Here is a 17,211-nt window from a genome sequence, read left to right as displayed (position 1 = left end):
AAGACTTTTCATTACCTAGTGTTACCTCCCCTAAGGTTTTCCTCTTTACCTAGAATTACTTTCTCTTAGGGGTTTTCTTTTATCAAACATCAGGTCACTTTGATCTACTTGGACTTGCTAGTCACTCAGTAGACTACTCACTATTTGCCAGTCATCTGGTCAATATTGACTTACCTAGACTTTATATTTGATTATGTCAACCTTGACGCTCCATTAAATCGTGGAGGTTGATTGTACCAATACTTTTCGATTTATCCCGATCCTCTAGATTAGTATATCTGGATTATTAAAAAAAAGAAAAATAGTATAAATTGTAAATATAGATAAATGCTTATAATAATTTATTATACATAAATTTTTAATATTTTCCAATAATAATATTTTATACAAGGTATTAAAATACTCAATTAAATTTTATATGTAGCAAAATATGTTTTATAATTTTTAACATTATTGTAAATTTTAATATTATTTTTTTCTGTTTAATGAATATCGATCAAAGTTCGATTGTATAATAAAGATAAAAATTAGATGTTCTTTTTTATCGTAACGACCCTAATAGTTTGGAATTAATTTTGTAGTCAATTTATTGGATTTTAAGCAAATCTGAAACTAGTTGCAATTTAATCCGTTAAAGTAAACAAGCCTAACCCTCGTCCGTCGTCTCTCGGCTCGCATCGTAAATTTCGACTGGCGGCGCCGACTCCTCGACTCGGCCGCCGCAGCTCCCCTCCGCCACCTGCGCCAACTCCGGCATCCTAATTCTGGACGTATCATTCTGAGCGGAGGTGGTATCGTCGACCGACGTGCCACTTTCTCCCTCTTGGTGATTTCCCTTCGCTTCTAATTCTCGTTTCGTCTCAATTTTTTTTCTTCTTGTGGTGGCATTGACTAGTTATTAGGATTCTTGGCTGTTATTATCCGGATCGAAAGTTCAAAACTTGTCGTTTGATTTATTTCGCTGATGCTTTTCTGTTGCACAATCAAAATTCATTCTTTTGTTTATTAAATTTATTTAGAAAGGTTATCCTTGTTTGTGTCACAGATTGGAACATACGATCTTGATCTTTCTCTTTCGTTGTCATCAATTGAGATGGGCAGAAGTAAGTATATCCTTGTCCTACTTGAATATTTCAGATTGTATTTCCCTTTACTTTTTCATGAAAATTTCAATTCCATCAGTTATGATCCGATTGTCTATTTCGCTTTGGCAGAAAATTTGAATCCAAAAAGCAATGCATTCAAGCGGCAAGAGGCTTTCTTTATGGGAAATAAATCTCAAGAAAGGCTTGGTGAGTCATTTGACAATCCTTCTTTGTTATGTGTTGCTTGGGAACAGCTGTATTATGTTATTGGTACTTGTTTGCCTTTGATCCAACAGAAGCAATTGGTCAAGAGCATAGGCTTTTGATGAGGGACAATCCATGTGAACCTTATTCACCCGTTGAAGTAAATGATTATTTTGGCCGCTCTGTTGTTGCTGCTGATACTTCTCCTTCCTCGACCAGCTTCTCGCATTATAACAAGTACATAGATGATCTAAGCCTCAATAGGTAAAATTTATTTTCTCAATGAGATGTCTATCAATCTCCAATTTATTGACGAATTCTATAGTGTTTTCTCTACTTATACATGTGCGGCTACTATAATTGCCTAACCATGTTTAATCAATGGAGGACTGAATGACATTGTGATCAGCTCCATCTGTAATGTATTTTTTTTTCCTGATAAAACTCATCTCTTGAATTTGTTTATAAAACCCATGCAACCACATTATGGAACTTTATTATTCCTTCAACAATTGGATGATCTATGACGTATGGATGTAGGGAAAACTTAAGCTGTTAAAGTTTACATAATTTGTAATGCTTCATATTATTTTATGACCATTTTAAAAATCTTTCCTAATTTAAATAACTAGCTACTTCTATCTTCAAATTTTCAAAAGTTAGTGTATCTGATTATTAATTTTTATGTTTCCGAATCTAGGGTCTCAAATAGAAAGAAAGCTTTGGAAAAGCTTGTTATGGCATATGAAACTGATGTGCTCACTGAGTTTACAAAAAACAAGTAAGATTTTCCTTGTTTCTTATATATGCTATCTTTAAGAACTGTGCTAATGAAGTTTATCTATTTATTTCTTCCATGATTTTTTTATCATTCATTATCCTTTTTTTTCATTGAGATTCTTCAGTTCAACCTAATTATTTCATTTTTCTTGTTAATAGATACATTACATTATCATATTGGTCCTCAAAATTAATTAAAAAAGGCACAACAGCTGAATCTCATTTAGCTTGCCGTCTCATTGGTTAGTGCCAATACATATCTTCTTGTAATTGTTTTTTCTGTTATTTATGAATAAAATTAAATCATGTTTTTATATATATAGGTTTACTGGCAGTCAATATTGACTGTGAGGATGCTTCACATGAAATGATGAAGGAAACAATTACTCCACTTTGTGAAGCCTATAAATCGGGAAGCAAGATTGTGAAGATACTTGTATGAAAGTACTACTTTTGATGTTTATGTGCCAATTTTTTCCATAATACCTTATTTTATATTAATCTTTGTTTTTCAATGTAGGTATTACAATGCATTGCGATGATATGCTCTTTTGGTGCAATGGATCCAGATGAACTGCAAGATTCTATGAAATTTTCATGGGAAATTTTCTATCCTAAACCCACTGTATGTCTCAATAATAATGTCTGTCTAAACAGTTGGATATAAATCTATTGCTTGTTTTATTTAGTTCATCAAACCATACCATTTCTAATTAATTAAATGCAGGATCAACTCGGTGAAACTCATCCTGCTGTGTTATCTGCAGCACTATCTGCTTGGACATTTCTCCTTACATTTGTTGATGAGTGGAGAATTCATCCTACAAACTGGAAAGGGTATATATAGATATAGATATATAACAAACAATTCTTCTTTTATCTAGTTATATATTTACATGTGGTTTTTCATACAATTTAACATTTTCAACGGCACAGGTTAATTTCCTTTCTCTACACCCTAATGGAAAAGGAGGATCAATCTCTGTATGTGTCTATTGCAGAAGTTTTAGCCCTTATTTTAGATATGGACAGACTATATAAATTCTCTGAAGAAAATTCTTGTACATCAATCGACTCACTAAAAAGTCAATTGTCTGAGAAATTCAAGAAACTCCCTAAGGAGCCTAACAATGGAAGCAACACAAATGATAAAAATAGTGAGGAAGAGTTTCTTCAGGGTATTCTCTTGTATATTGAGGTAATCCTCTACGTCTTTATGATTTGTCAATTGTTATACACGATTCATAAAGTGATCGATACCAAGTATCACGTTCTCTCTCTAGAATGGTGCTTCAGAAGAAGTTTACACAAAGATTTCAAAGAAGTACCAAATTCCAAGGGTGTCAACTTGGAAGCAAATTTTACAGGTTTGGTTTGTCTTTGCTTTACATTTGCTAAATTGACCTCGCTCACACATGCATATGCTCTTTTTCTAATGAAGACCTTTATCGATTTTATAGCTAAGGTATGTGGAAAAACTTCTTGGAAGGAATTTTTCGAAACACATGAAGGTGAGTATTTGATGCGTAACACAAACAAATTTCCAATTATGTTTTTTGAAAAAAAAACTTCTTCTACCTTGTTTCTTTATCCATTAGAGAAACTATCGACTACTCGATGCAATGAGGATTGAACAACCGATTATAGAAAGGCCATTGCCTCAACCAACTGTGAGCTATTTTCGATTTGCTCATGACATGTTGGTTTATTTTCAAGAATATCATTAGAATAAATTTCATTTTACATGTAGGTTTTTGGAGAATTTGATCTGGACCAGAAGGCTAGAACTCAGTTGAGAAAAATGTCTGCTCAGGTAATGTGTACTTAAACTGTCTGGTTTCAAACTGGTCAATTCTTGATCAATCCATTCGTTCAACCAATGAGTTGGTGACTTCAAGCTTTTATGATTCAATTTCCAGTCTATTTTTCTCAACTCTCAAGACACAGTCTCATCATGCTGACTTCTTGTTAATTCGCGACTTATCTTCTCGATTCTAATTTATGATAATCAACTTATTGGTTGCACTACATTTTGTGCAGAGGAAACAATCCTTGTTGTTTCAAGGTCACTTTGACATTGAGGATTGAGCAGGCAAACTCAGAAAGACAAGAAGACTCTCCCTTTTGTGAAATACCATCTCTAAAAAATTTTATTTTATTTTCTATATCTCTTATTATTTTTTCCACCTTCTATTAAATGTCAATTATTTCAATTCTTTCTTGCCTTTATTTTTACACTTCTAAATGTTCTGATAAATTGGAAAATCATATTGATAAATTTTTATAAAGAATTAACTAGTTGAGGATCTATGATGGTAAAACAAAAAATAATAATGAACCAAATAATGCTGGATCTTCAGAAATTTTATTTATCAGTTGCTAAAGTAAATCAGGAAGAGTTTGTGGCGGATGGTTTAGAAGCTCAGTATTTTATAGTTGCGTACTCCATTTAAAAAGGAAATTACAAATGTACCATAATCGGGGATCAAATCGTTGATATTTAGATGATAATTTGACATTTTTTTTCACTCACTCTTACTGATTGTTTTTTTTAACAATTGTTACAAAATAAAATTATAATGATTTTATTTTTTTTTAAAAAAACTAATTTTCTTTATATTCAAATATCATTCAAATATCCATCAATTAAAATCATTAAGAGAGATAAATTAATTTATGATGTAAAACATAAAACTTTAAATTTGAAAAAAAAAATTAAAATAAATTTTGAAATGCTAAAATATATATTTAATTCGGTTAATTGTTCTAAACTCTCTATACAATGTTTTAACTTTCGGGGTGTATTTAATCAAGAGATTGAATAACTTTCATTGTTTTTTTTAATGATAAATTTTCGTGAAGTTGATAGATTTTAATTGACTTTTATAGAATCTCATATAGTTATAAAAAGAATTTCAAGGAGTTCTATAAACTCTTTTGCAAAGCTTTTACAGACATTTGTAAATTTCATGAAAATTTATGGATTTAAGGGGTGTATTCAATTTTGGAAAAGCATAGGTAGTCATGATCTCACACTAAATTTATTTTCAAACAAAACCTAAAATACCTAATTAAATTTATTTTTTTAATAAAATATTAAATAACATACTTGTTCATAAATTTTTTTTTCAACTTTTTATACTTTTATCTTATTTTGGCTAAAAATAAAGAGAAAAATAAAGAGAAGATAACGTCTCACTTAAAAAAAAACTTTAATAATATAATTTTTAATCCAATAATATTAATATAATTTTAAATATTTTTATTTATAATTTTGATCCAAATTAACTTGAAATGTTGGTCAACCCTTTAATTTGGTCAAACTTTAATAAAATATTAAATTGATAAATTTGATTAGTAATAAAATTAATAATATTATTATTAATTTGATTAGTAATAAAATTATTAAAATAAATAAATATAAATATATAAAATTTATTTAGAAATTTTTAAAATTTTAAAAATTTTATAGAATATTTTAATGTTGACTTTATTAAATTATTTATTAATTAAATTGAGAATTAATTTGATTTATTAATATATATATTTTATATTAAAACTAACTGTCTTAAATTTCTCTTCCCTCTACGCATAATGTCAGCCATCCAAATCGATTTTGACTTCGACCTACTCGCAAGTAGTCGACGGAAACATCACCGTCCGCCTCAAATAATTTTTCTATTTGTTTTCCTCCTTTCCGGTGCACCGCAAGCTTCACCAAATGACACTCATTGGTTCCCATCACGAGCAATCGAAGAAAAAATCTCTGCCTACAGCTTACCATCGTGAGTCGTCGTTGAAGAAAAGGTTACAAGTAGTTCCGTTCCAACTGTTCTGATCAATTCTTTTACCATTATAACGTCGGAGAACGACATTTCAGAGGACTTTCAGCTTTGCATGAAATGCATGCTGAGAGGTTGAACAAGACAAGACTTTTAAGATCAAAGAAATAATCAAAATTGAGGAGCGGGAAGAGAAAAGACTTATTTGTAAAAAATTAAAGTGATTTGAAATCTATAGAAATCTTAAGGATGAGGAGAAGACTTTTTATTTTAAAATTATACAAGTGTTTTGGAGAGCTATTATTTGTTAAAATTTATATCCAAGTATTTCTAAAAGAATCCATGAAAACCTATTAAAACTTTGGATACCAAAAGATTTTCATAGAGTTTTAAAAAGTCAAGTTTGAATACCATATGACTTTTTAAAACTCTATAAAAATTTAATTTGGATACAATTAGATTTCTATAAAGTTTATAAAAGTTCAGATTGAATACACCTAGACTTTTAAAATTCACAAAAGTCATTCAAAGTAATTAAAAGTCCAACATTGAATATATCCCATAGACTTTTAAAATTCACAAAAGTCATTCAAAATAATTAAAAGTCCAATATTGAATACACCCCCCTTTGTGTCAATCCATATGTCAAAGAATATTTATTTCAACTTATTAATTTATACCAATTTATCTAATTCACTATTTGTGCACAATCTTATATAATTATAGTCAATTATATATATATACTTGATTTCAAATATATTGTAACTAATAAAGTAAATTATGTACCTCTATATATATATATATATATATAGATGATTGATCAATCTATTATGTATAATGATCAATTAAATAAAAATAATACTAAATTTAAAAGAAATTATATCTCATTATTGACTTTTTATATTTATATTTTATCATATCCATAAAAAATATGTTCACATGAAGTAATGCTAAATTTAAGAAGAATAGTATATCATTATAAATTTCTTGTATCTATATTTTATCACATACATAAAATATTATATGCATAGTACTGTACTAGATTTGAATTTAAATAATACTAAATTTAAAAGAAATTATAATATTATATGCATACTACTGTACTAGATTTGAATTTAAATAATACTAAATTTAAAAGAAATTATAACTTATTTTAAATTAATGATACCTTTTCTAAACTTTTTTACTTATATTTTATATTAGTCCCTCAAAATATGTGCTGAATTAGATGAATTAATATACGTTAGGGAGTTAAAATAAATATTTTTAACATAGGACGGACAGTAAACTTAAAATTTTGAAAATTAGCCTATTTAATTGCAGTCTAGTGTGAAAATCATTTATAAAATAATTAGGTAATTTTCTGAAAATGGCCTATAAATGATTAAGAAAAGGGGCCATATTCTGTGACTTTTTTTAACCCCAATTTCGGCGATCGACGGCGAAATCCGTGAGTTCTCCGTCTACAAGGTTAGATTTTTCTACTCTCATTCGATTTGACTTCGTTTGCTGTTGTTTTTCCTTTTTTTTTTGATCGATCTTCGTCCGGTTGCTGCGCTTGTTTTCTTTGTTTTTTTTTTCCAGTAGGGTTCTTGTGCACTCCGGCTTCCATCTTGGAAATTCGGAACGATTTGGATTAATCTAGGGTTTTGAGGCCGTTTGGGTTGTTCTAGTTTTCGTTTATGTTGTTTATCTCTTACCTCAAAGTCGATCGCTGTTTTCCTGATCCGTTTTGTCCATTTCACAATCTCTACTACGTTCTGTGCAGACCCATTTTTGCGAGTTTGCTAAACGCTTAAGAGATCGAAATGGCAACTTGCAAGCAGTTCTCCAGAATCGATACTTCTGAGCTCAAATCTCAGCTGTTCAGGAAGCTTGGCCGCCAAAGAGCAGAGAAGTACTTCTACAACCTCAAGAGATTACTCAACTCGAGACTCAGTAAATTGGAGTTTGAGAAATTGTGCTATAGTATTATTGGGAAGGAAAACATTGCCCTCCATAATTTGTTCATCAGATCGATCCTTAGCAATGTTTGTCTCGCGCTTGCTCCGCCTAGTAGAGAGACTGTTACTGGAAATTCACGCACGTCGAAAATTTCCAGCATTGGTGAAAGCTTCCCTCCATCGCCTCGGAGGGGAAGATCCATAAACAGCAGGGACCGAAGATTAGCTGAGCGGTCTAGCCTACTCGGGCCTTATGGAAAAATTCCTCCGGGACATGTTCAAGAAGCGACTAATTCTTGTGATTTACAGAGGTCGAGAGAGCAGCAAAGTGCCCCGGAGTTGATATCTATAGGCAGCAAAGCACTAACATCTGTGGAAGATGGGGAAGAGGTCGATCAGTTTCGATGTAGCCCGAGTGTTCAGAGTAGAAGTCCTTTAAGGCCTCCACTAGGCGTTCCGGCAACTGCTGGCGATCGCTCTTGCAAGTCTCTTCGTTGTGGCTTGGCATCAAGCTTTCGAGTCGGTCGGTTGAATATTCTCGAGAGCTGTTATCGTACTTCAGAACTACCAGATTCAAGGGCCTTGAGGGGTTGGTTGGAACGGAAGTTGCAGGTTCAGGGTCTTGGTTTGTCAGTTGATTGTGCTAATGCATTAAATCATGGAATGGATGCATTCTTGAGGAGGTTGATCAAGCCTTGCGTGGACCTTGCTAAAGCAAGGCGTAGTAGTTCGAATAGGATGAATCGAGCTGAAAGAAGTACTTTGCCTAATATGAAAGGTCTATGGCAAGCGCAAACATCAAGTGGGTGCTATTATACTTCTTCGCATGATTTCCAATTGGCAATGGACATGGATCCTGATTTACTCGGAGGTGATTGGCCCCTACAGCTCGAGAGAATGCGCCTGCATTTTTCAGAAGGTTGAAATCTGACTCACTTATTCATGGTGATTCCGAACAATACAAGTTGAGGATCCGATTCCTCTTGAAGCTTTGAATACTGATGAAGCAATAATATGCATCTAATGTGTTCACAAGAGTGAAAAGGAAATTCTAGGCATCTGAATTTTTAAACCCACCAGCATCATGGAACATGGCATAAGGGATAATGACATACACCTTCTCCTTTATAGGTTTGTGCTGATTTCTTGTGATAGATCTTTTTACATCCTTGTCAATTAGGCTGTAAAAATTTAAATTGGATAGCATTTCACAAGAAATTTTAAGTCCATAGTGATTTCGGAGAATGAGCTATGCATGTAAATGATATGTTAATTTTCACCTGTTGTTTCATTTTTGAAACTATACGGGCCATTCTATTTTAATTTAATGAGATCAGGATATTCACTACATTTCTATTGAATTATCTATAACAATCCTTTTGTAGAAAACTTTCTGTATTGAATGAATTAAATGATGATCATAGTAAAGTTTATGAACATCTTTGACTATGTTAAAGTCACATTTGTTTATATCATGACACTACAAATGCTGAAAGAGGGTTTAACCTAAACGAGACTGCGATATTCCAATGAGTACCAAGTATCAATGTTTCTATTTGTTGACAAAATAACTTTAGACAGCATTGAGTTAAGTAGCAGGATGCAGACTAAAGTGCATATTGGGTTGCTGTAGCTGGATATGGAGTACTTTCTGCAGCGACCATTTAAAACAAAGGTAATATGAATTCCAATAATCTAGCGTCATGCCGACACAGTTTTGAATTGGTATCAACCTTTTGATTTCCTACAATTTAGTTTGGCTGCTGATATTATAACGAGTTCCTTGCATTTGATGGGAGTTCTTGCCGCATCCAAGTGAGATCAACACAATCTTTTTGTTTTTGTTTTGCTTCATTGATAAGTAGGGTAAATGAATCAAATTGTGAACAAGCTTGGTATTTAACTTGGTAAAAGCTTATTTATGTTTGTTCAATACGTATAAGATCAATTAAATGAACAAATTTGAATAACTCGTTAAACTAAACAAACAAGTTTGAACACGTGTTCATCTCATCAACGTTGGTGAATAATGTTTATCAATAAAACTTTTATCAACTTGTTAAATAAACGAAAATAAATTTTCAAAATGAATAAACAGATTTGTATTATCAAACTCAATAACCAACCAATTTATCAACTTGTTAAATAAACGAAAATAAATTTTCAAAATGAATAAACAGATTTGTATTATCAAACTCAATAACCAACCAAACAAGCTTAAAATGTAAAAATTTCAAACAATCAAACAAGTTTGAATTAAGAGTTTGATAACATCTAAACGAACAAAGCTCAAGCTAAGTTTGAACCAAGAGCTCAAGCTCATAAAAAATGAACCAAGCTAAGCTTGAATAATCATTTTAATGGCTTGGTTCATTTTGAGGTCGGCTCGGTTACCTTATCAAACAAGCTTGAATATCATAAAACTTGATTTGGCTTTTGTTTACAACCATATTGATAAGTTACTGGAATACTTATATATCTGGTTTAACTTTAATACTTCCATCAAGGTTATATTCTTTCTTTTTTATTTGCTGATACGGGCAAGATTATACCATCTACTTAGAAAGGTTATACTCTAATACAATATTAAAGTATTGTTAAGGTTTTAAAATTTGCTAGGCACTACTCGAACGTCAGACTAGCGCCTAGAGCATAGACCACCTAGGCAGGGACTAGGCGCTGCTAAACGGATTCCACGTTATCAATATAAATTACATGGTAATTAAAACAAATTATTTTTCAATTTTCAAGCGTCAAATTAAAATAAATTATCTTTCAACTTTAATGAATATTGCGAATGTATGATAAAATGACGTTTTCAAAGGATGAGGCTTTGACCAACCTTCAATTCAGTCCCTTTCAAGTCACTCAATTGAGGAAAAATCAAACAACAAATTTGTCTTCAAATCGATTTCTCCAGTCTTTTAATTCTTTGATTTCTCCAAAATATAGGCTTCTTCATTCACTCTGAAGATGAAGTTTAATGCTAGCTGCTAGGGCTTGCTAACAAATCAATTTTCTTGTTGGACCAAAGTTTACGGCTTATAAAACTTAAGTTCAATACAAAAAAGGGTTGCATTTTATTTTTTTTAATTGGGCTTTAAATTTAAAAGTCCAAATTAAAAAAAAAATCATAAAAACCTTACACTATTTCTATGGCTCCTAGAGCCGTCTAATATTGTCTAGGCTGACCAACTAGCATGTTTTCAATGCGGCTAGTTAGCGCCTAGGCCGATTTTTAGAACACCGAGTATTGTTCACTTTGATCAATATCCTATATGTTAGTTCTCATGGTTTTTTATCTCCGGTGAAATTTTACTCCAAGATAAGCATACTTCACTAAAAGTTCTTACGAAGAAGCTAAATATTCAGTTCAAATCTCCTGGTCCACAATTCCTAATCCCCTCCCTACATACTTCGGATGTCGTTTTTAGTGAATTCATCCAAAAAAGTGAAAATCTAAGATGCCTCAATTCCGTGCCTAAATTATAATTTTTTAGCATTTTTTTACCTTAAAAATGTATTTAATGAGATATTTTTCCCAACTTTGATCCCTGAAAAAGAAAAAAAAACCTCATTAAATACATTTATAAGGTAAAAAATGCTAAAAAATTATAATTTAAGCATGGAATTGAGACATTTTAGATTTTCACTTTTTTTTTTTTTTTTGGATGAGTTCACTAAATAAAACGGCATCCGAAGTATGTAGGGACTAAGAGGGGCCAAGGAATTGTGGACCAGGAGATCCGAACGGCTAAATATTACCATCAAGCAGCATCTTGTTATTGAGAGGAGTACATACGAGTATATGCATGAGTCTATTCGACAGACTTTGCATTTGATATGTAAAACAATACTTCATCAGACAGTTTGTATCATGACTTGCTGTAGAAAGGTTTCGACTATTGTTTATCAGAATGAGATCTGATCGTCTACAATTGATGTCATTTGATACCTAAAAAAGATACTTCATCAGATTCTTCTGCTGGAAGCCATCAGAATGAGGTTTGCACTATTGTTTAATAGAAGGTTAGGTAAACCATCAGAAGAATTGATGGATTTCAACTAAGTGAAACATTACTAAAATATACTCCAGCAAAAGAATGTACGGTGAAATTGGCATGCGAGTTTTCTTCCCTTACAGCTCCATTTCTAGTGTACCCCCTTCTTCCTCAGCCTTCCTCCAAGCAGCCTACAGAAAAACAAAGTTATAATTGAGTGGAAACTAGGCTTTATGAAACAAGTTTAAGCTTGCCTTTTCTTGTTCGATCCGCGATAGATGGGACCGCATGGAGTTTCCCAAGCTCAAGCCGCCCCATGCTGCTTCCAACTCTTTCTCCCTTGCTTCTCTACGAGTTTCATGTTTGACATAATCTGCTGACTCTTGAGTTGCAGATTGCTTGGCTTTCTCCAGCTTTGATTGACGTTTCACCATAATCTCATCTAAACCGGGCAATTCTTCAGACTGCTGTTTGGTTTTGTTACCTTTTCTTACAACTTCAGTGGCTTTCCATGCCTGTTTCTCCTTCTCAAGTTGAGACACATGCTTTAGCAAGATCTTATCTAAACTATTTGTGACGGTAATGTTGTTTCCATGTTTAACAGGGCCTTTTGGCACAGTGCCATGCCTCTTTGGTTCCATATTTTGTATTTTCTCCATTGCCAACCAATGCATTGGTTTGCTCAGAATCTTGTCATGTCCTATTGTCCCGAGGGTGTCATCATAACCTTTAGAAAAGGCCTTCAAAACCTCCAACTTAGCTCGCTCATCTCGAGACATGCATTTATCTGTCTTGTGCAAATGCTTGATAGGAATCTGCTTTTTGTTCTCTTTGTTGCATTCCTCTCCTTGAGTCAGGATGTTGTCACATGGTGGTGCAACACTGATAGGTTCAGTTCTCATGATTTCGGTTTGGATTTCACTATTGAGGTTTGATTCCATGCTCTTCTCTTCATGTATTTCAGATAACTTCCTTTCAACATCTTCATTCTCCAATTTGCCTAAAATTCTATGATCCTTTAGCACAGCATTATTTTTCTTTGCTTCTTGAATTTCTCTTTCTAGTTTTGAGACGTGCTTCACCAGAAATTTGTCTAGACTGGGTACTTCAGTGATCACTGGTTCATGATTGAATAACTTCCTTTTGACATCTTCATTCACCAGTGTTCCCAACATTCTTTGATCCTCTAGCGAAGCACTATTTTTCTTTGCTTCATGAACTTCTTGTTCTAATTTTGAGACGTGCTTCACCAAGAACTTGTCTAGACTGGGCACCTCAGAGATAACCGGTTCAAGGTTCTCAATTGCTGCACCTTGCTTTTCCAATGTTCCAAACTTTCTGTTATCCTCTAGTGCAGCATTACTTTTCCTTGCCTCTTGAACTTCCTTTTCAAGTTTTGAGATGTGCTTTACCAGAAACTTGTCTAGACCGGGTACTTCGGTGGTAACTGATTCAACATCATCGTTTTTTGTTCTTTTCATTTCACGAAGAGCAGCGTTTAGTCCACAAGTTGCAACTATAACAGCCAGGGAAGAAAGTTCATCTTCATGTAAGCATTTGAGCCTGTCAAACATGTTATTTGTGAGCTTTGTTGGTGACATAGAACTGCTGCTGCTGCCATCACTAGTTGAAAGCAAACTGGTATTATGTTTTGTTTGTTTCATCCTGGTGGTCTTCTTATTGTTAGCATCATCACTGCCATGTGACTCTTGCTCATTCTCTGCTACAGGATGACTTTCAAGCTCAGAAGATGCATCTGGTAGACCTTCAGTTGAAGGGTTGGTGGCCTTCTTATCGTTGGCATCATCACTGCCATGTGACTCTTGCACATTCTCTGCTACAGAATGACTTTCAAGCTCAGAAGATGTATCTAATAGACCTTCAGTTGAACGGTTAATATCAGGATTTTGACTGATTTTACACAGCAAATTCCTAAATTCTTCTTTACTTGAAGAAGAGGAACAATTTGCAAGCATCACAAATGCTCTTTTTACTGCTGCAGTAACCTCTTTATCTACATCAAAGGCAGTTTCAAAAGCAGCAGTGACCTTGTGGGTGGATTTTCCCCCAATACCTAATGATGTTTCTATTTCGTATGGCCTCCTTTGGGAGTCAGGCCTGTCATACATCATTACTCCCAGCGATCTGGCAGCCTCGAAGGCTTCTTCTGCGCATTTCTCTGCTTTCTGTAATCTCGCTTCTGCTTCTTTACTATTAATCCTGGACAGAAATGGACATCTTCAATTGCTTAAGCTTGAGCTATTGTTCATGCCAACATTATTTTGATTAAGATATTACCTGGCTGCTCCAAGTATTCTACACCAGGATGCTTCGACCAATGCAGCTTTCCGAGCTTCCATGGCTTTTTGGGCTGCTTCTCGAGCTGCAATCTTTTCCCTTGTAATCCTAGTATAATGAGGATTCGCATTTCCCAGAGTTTCATCCAGAGAAAGATTCATTCCTGCAATCTCCTATGTGAATAAACAAACACTCTTTATCTCAATCTAACAGTATATTACTTTGTGATTTCAGCACTTGCAAATTGTTCCTAATGCCTACTACATGTAGGAAAGAAAACAATGAATATTGACAGTACCTGTAGATGCTTTATTTTTCTCTTCAGGAATGAATCTGCCCTTTTTCGTGGAAACCAATTCAATGGTGAAACAATTTTCCTGTGATTAGGCTTCTTAATCTGCGACGTAGATTTATTAATTGAATTCAGAACTGAATAACCAATGTCTTTTGATCCACCATTCTGCACGAGTAATAGGATGTCATTAAAAAAAAAAATTGCTACTGTGGGACTTATTTCTTTCTTCGCTACAACATGAATCATGAACCTCAGTTGATTTAGCGACTCAATGTTGTAATCATTATGAGTGTCAAAAATCTGAGAATTATGAATATCAAAAGAAAGTAAACCATTTGCTTGAAATAGGATTTTAGAATAACTAAATTTTACTAATAAACAACAGTTCGTGATAAATTCTCTTATGTGTGCAAGGATATTGTCTAATTCGCTAGCATTCTCCCTGTTGGATTTGGAAAAGAAAACCAGTTAACTTCTGGAAGTTTGAATTAGTTTACCCTCTATGTTTTTACCATAAATCAGAGGAATAAGACTTCCTCAACTATCAATTGCAAGGGTTTGGGACCAAGCCACAGATGCAACATGGAATGACGATCACCTTCAACAGCAGACATATTTAGTTGGAGACTTGGAATTCACTAATATTTTGCTTTTTTTTGTTGAAAAGATTAACTAACAGGGAAAAAAAATGCTAGAAGATGTTAAAATCAAACCAGACTTATAGGTCCATCTACAGTCTTAGAGATGGCATTGAGTTGCCAACGAGAGAAACAGATTGCAATAAGAACAAATCATGTAAGGAGAGTTCTAGCTGTGGAATGGAATTCCAGTGATTCCGTTGTGAAGAAACTGGAACAGCTTCATTCCTAAAGACTGGTAGAACTCACTAATGATCCTGATGACATTCGATGGAATGAACTGGTTCAAACAACTCTAAGTGATACAACAACAACAACAAAATAAGTATAGGCTCTCTTGTGCTGTATCATTTCAACTCTTACAAATCTGGCCTCTGTCGGAAAAAACAAGGCTATCAAACAACTAGGTCTTGACAATGGCAAGATGATCGTCAATGGTAATGCCAAAATCTGCAATAAAAATCTATTACTCCTGGAAATTCTAGGCTCCAACCAAGATTTAGTTAGTAACCTAAAGATCTGTCGTGAAAAGAGACAACTATCAAACCGTACGGGATAAGACCAAGAAATCAAGAAGAAAAATGAGGGCAACTGGGTGATTCATCTCCATTAGTCGACTTTAAAATCCGATTAAGATCAAAAGGCAAACAGAGGGACTAAGGTCGACAATACTGACCTTTCTTCCGCTGCTTGTGACGGTGGACGTCAGTGCTTCGAGATCCGAGCCCTTCGCCGACGACTCGACAGAGGGCTTAATCGCCGCCCCATCATGGGGGAATGCATCACCGGATCCCATGACCAAGAGAGCTCACGAATCGAACGGAAGCAAGATGACGCGAACTAGTTAGGCTCTTCAGCTTAGGCTCGTCCGCTAAAACCTAGAAAAAAAATGCGGATTAATGACGGCGATTGAACGGAGGCGGCGGAGACGCCCGTTGATTTGATTTGATTTTTTTTTAAAAAAAAAAAAATCAAAACTAGCCGTTACGGATTTGGATCTTTCCCTATTCATGCACCGCCACGTCACAAGAGGAAGCCGCGTGGCCCCACCGGAGGACCCGCTAGGCCAAAAGCCATTTACTTCGGTGCCTCCCTGCTAACCCGTGCCATGTACCCGCCTTGCTAAAGAAGGAAGCAGAGGACCCGTTCAGACGGGGCCCACACGCCAAGGAGTCAGTTCCCTTCGGCGGTTCGTTGATACCCGTGCCATGGACTCGCCGGGCCGGAGGAAGAAAGCAACGGAACCGCAGGCGGGTCCCCAGGGATGACAATTTCCGTAACGGAAGGATTTTTTTTGAAAAAAAAAATTATTGAATAATAGAATAGAAATATTCGGATAATTAGATAAGGTGGATCTATTATTTTTATTTTCTAATTAATTTTGATAAAATCTAAAATAAGATTATGTTAATATTTTTAATACTAAAAATAATTTTAAAATTTATTAGTAATTTTTTTAAATTATTTTATATAAAAAATATAAATTATCATAGTTCATTTTAGTCTTACATTTTAGAATTGTCAATATTACAAACAAAAAAAATTTCTATATATATCTTAGACCGACGACGTTAGAAAGAATACCTTTCTCAATTTTTTAGCTAAGATCAAGTGTGATATTAAATTATTATTTTTTTATAAAGAAGAATTCATTATAGTAGCTTACTGTTGAGGTTCTCGAGCATCATTCTTGTGTTGCACTACTGTATTGATTTGACACACTCCTTACCTAGTCCAATTTATAGATCTGAGGTACTAATTGTTGTGTCACTTTGTGAGCTAGAAGGGGGGGGGGGATAATTAGCTCCGTTCGCTTTAATGAGTTATTACAACGAAAACCACTTAAGTAAATGCTAACAACAAATATTTACTTAGTGTCTACCTCAAGAAGAGGTGACTAATCCAAGAATTCAACCTTCACTCACACATCCACTATAAAACACATTCTCAGAAACACTCCGGAGACGGAGAATTCTCGTACAAACTCACACACACAGTAGATACAAGAAGAGAAGGATACAAGCTGATACAAATGAAATCTTACAAGATTTACAATGAAAAAACCTTAGCTTGCTCTCTTCTTGTTTGTAAACACTTCTTGAACCTTGGAAGTAGAGCAATACTTGTCTCCAAGTAGCTTCAAAAACTGGTGTGAAGATTTGTGCTCAGCGAAGAGAGTGGAAGA

General features: G+C 34.0%; 3 protein-coding genes and 1 pseudogene across 4 annotated transcripts; 3 read left to right on the top strand and 1 right to left on the bottom strand.

Annotated features, from left to right (window-relative positions):
• The first annotated feature begins 652 nt into the window (after nt 1-652).
• Nucleotides 653-4,367, top strand: LOC122040302. Its single transcript, XM_042599629.1, has 15 exons — nt 653-826; nt 1,046-1,103; nt 1,215-1,292; nt 1,382-1,553; nt 1,990-2,070; nt 2,229-2,311; nt 2,393-2,505; nt 2,590-2,694; nt 2,797-2,906; nt 3,006-3,267; nt 3,353-3,436; nt 3,530-3,580; nt 3,668-3,739; nt 3,820-3,882; nt 4,110-4,367. Exons 2-15 carry the CDS (start codon nt 1,094-1,096, stop codon nt 4,155-4,157), a joined length of 1,332 nt encoding a protein of 443 aa, XP_042455563.1. The 5' UTR covers nt 653-826; nt 1,046-1,093; the 3' UTR covers nt 4,158-4,367.
• A 2,887-nt stretch (nt 4,368-7,254) lies between these two features.
• Nucleotides 7,255-11,342, top strand: LOC122043399. The gene is made up of 2 exons (XM_042603988.1): nt 7,255-7,321; nt 7,620-11,342. Exon 2 carries the CDS (start codon nt 7,660-7,662, stop codon nt 8,716-8,718), a length of 1,059 nt encoding a protein of 352 aa, XP_042459922.1. The 5' UTR covers nt 7,255-7,321; nt 7,620-7,659; the 3' UTR covers nt 8,719-11,342.
• Nucleotides 11,343-11,658: 316 nt separating this feature from the next.
• LOC122043398 lies at nt 11,659-15,935 on the bottom strand. Of its 2 annotated transcripts, none has more exons than XM_042603986.1 (5): nt 15,703-15,935; nt 14,392-14,553; nt 14,094-14,266; nt 12,050-14,015; nt 11,659-11,986 (listed from the first exon to the last, which is right to left on the bottom strand). In XM_042603986.1, exons 1-5 carry the CDS (start codon nt 15,820-15,822, stop codon nt 11,933-11,935), a joined length of 2,475 nt encoding a protein of 824 aa, XP_042459920.1. In that variant the 5' UTR covers nt 15,823-15,935; the 3' UTR covers nt 11,659-11,932. The 2 variants fall into 2 exon arrangements, with proteins under 2 accessions (XP_042459920.1, XP_042459921.1); XM_042603987.1 differs by having other exon boundaries at nt 14,392-14,490.
• Nucleotides 15,936-16,606: 671 nt separating this feature from the next.
• Nucleotides 16,607-16,753, top strand: LOC122044537 (annotated as a pseudogene).
• Nucleotides 16,754-17,211: the final 458 nt, after the last annotated feature.

Source organism: Zingiber officinale, chromosome 2A (genome assembly GCF_018446385.1).
Source record: "Zingiber officinale cultivar Zhangliang chromosome 2A, Zo_v1.1, whole genome shotgun sequence".
Classification (NCBI taxonomy): domain Eukaryota; kingdom Viridiplantae; phylum Streptophyta; class Magnoliopsida; order Zingiberales; family Zingiberaceae; genus Zingiber; species Zingiber officinale.
The sequence above is the reverse complement of the archived record's forward strand: the minus strand, read 5'-3'. Positions and strand labels throughout refer to the sequence as shown.

Bases quoted from the DNA above. Each gene is read 5' to 3' on its own strand.
- LOC122043398 (XM_042603986.1), bottom strand. From the start codon at position 15,822: ATGGGATCCGGTGATGCATTCCCCCATGATGGGGCGGCGATTAAGCCC. The intron at 14,554-15,702 runs GTCAGTATTGTC...TTACTCGTGCAG, and splicing joins TCACAAGCAGCGGAAGAAAG to AATGGTGGATCAAAAGACAT. The intron at 14,016-14,093 runs GTAATATCTTAA...ATTTCTGTCCAG, and splicing joins AGAATACTTGGAGCAGCCAG to GATTAATAGTAAAGAAGCAG.
- LOC122040302 (XM_042599629.1), top strand. The intron at 1,293-1,381 runs GTGAGTCATTTG...TTGATCCAACAG, and splicing joins TAAATCTCAAGAAAGGCTTG to AAGCAATTGGTCAAGAGCAT. The intron at 2,312-2,392 runs GTTAGTGCCAAT...TTATATATATAG, and splicing joins TTTAGCTTGCCGTCTCATTG to GTTTACTGGCAGTCAATATT.
- LOC122043399 (XM_042603988.1), top strand. From the start codon at position 7,660: ATGGCAACTTGCAAGCAGTTCTCCAGAATCGATACTTCTGAGCTCAAA.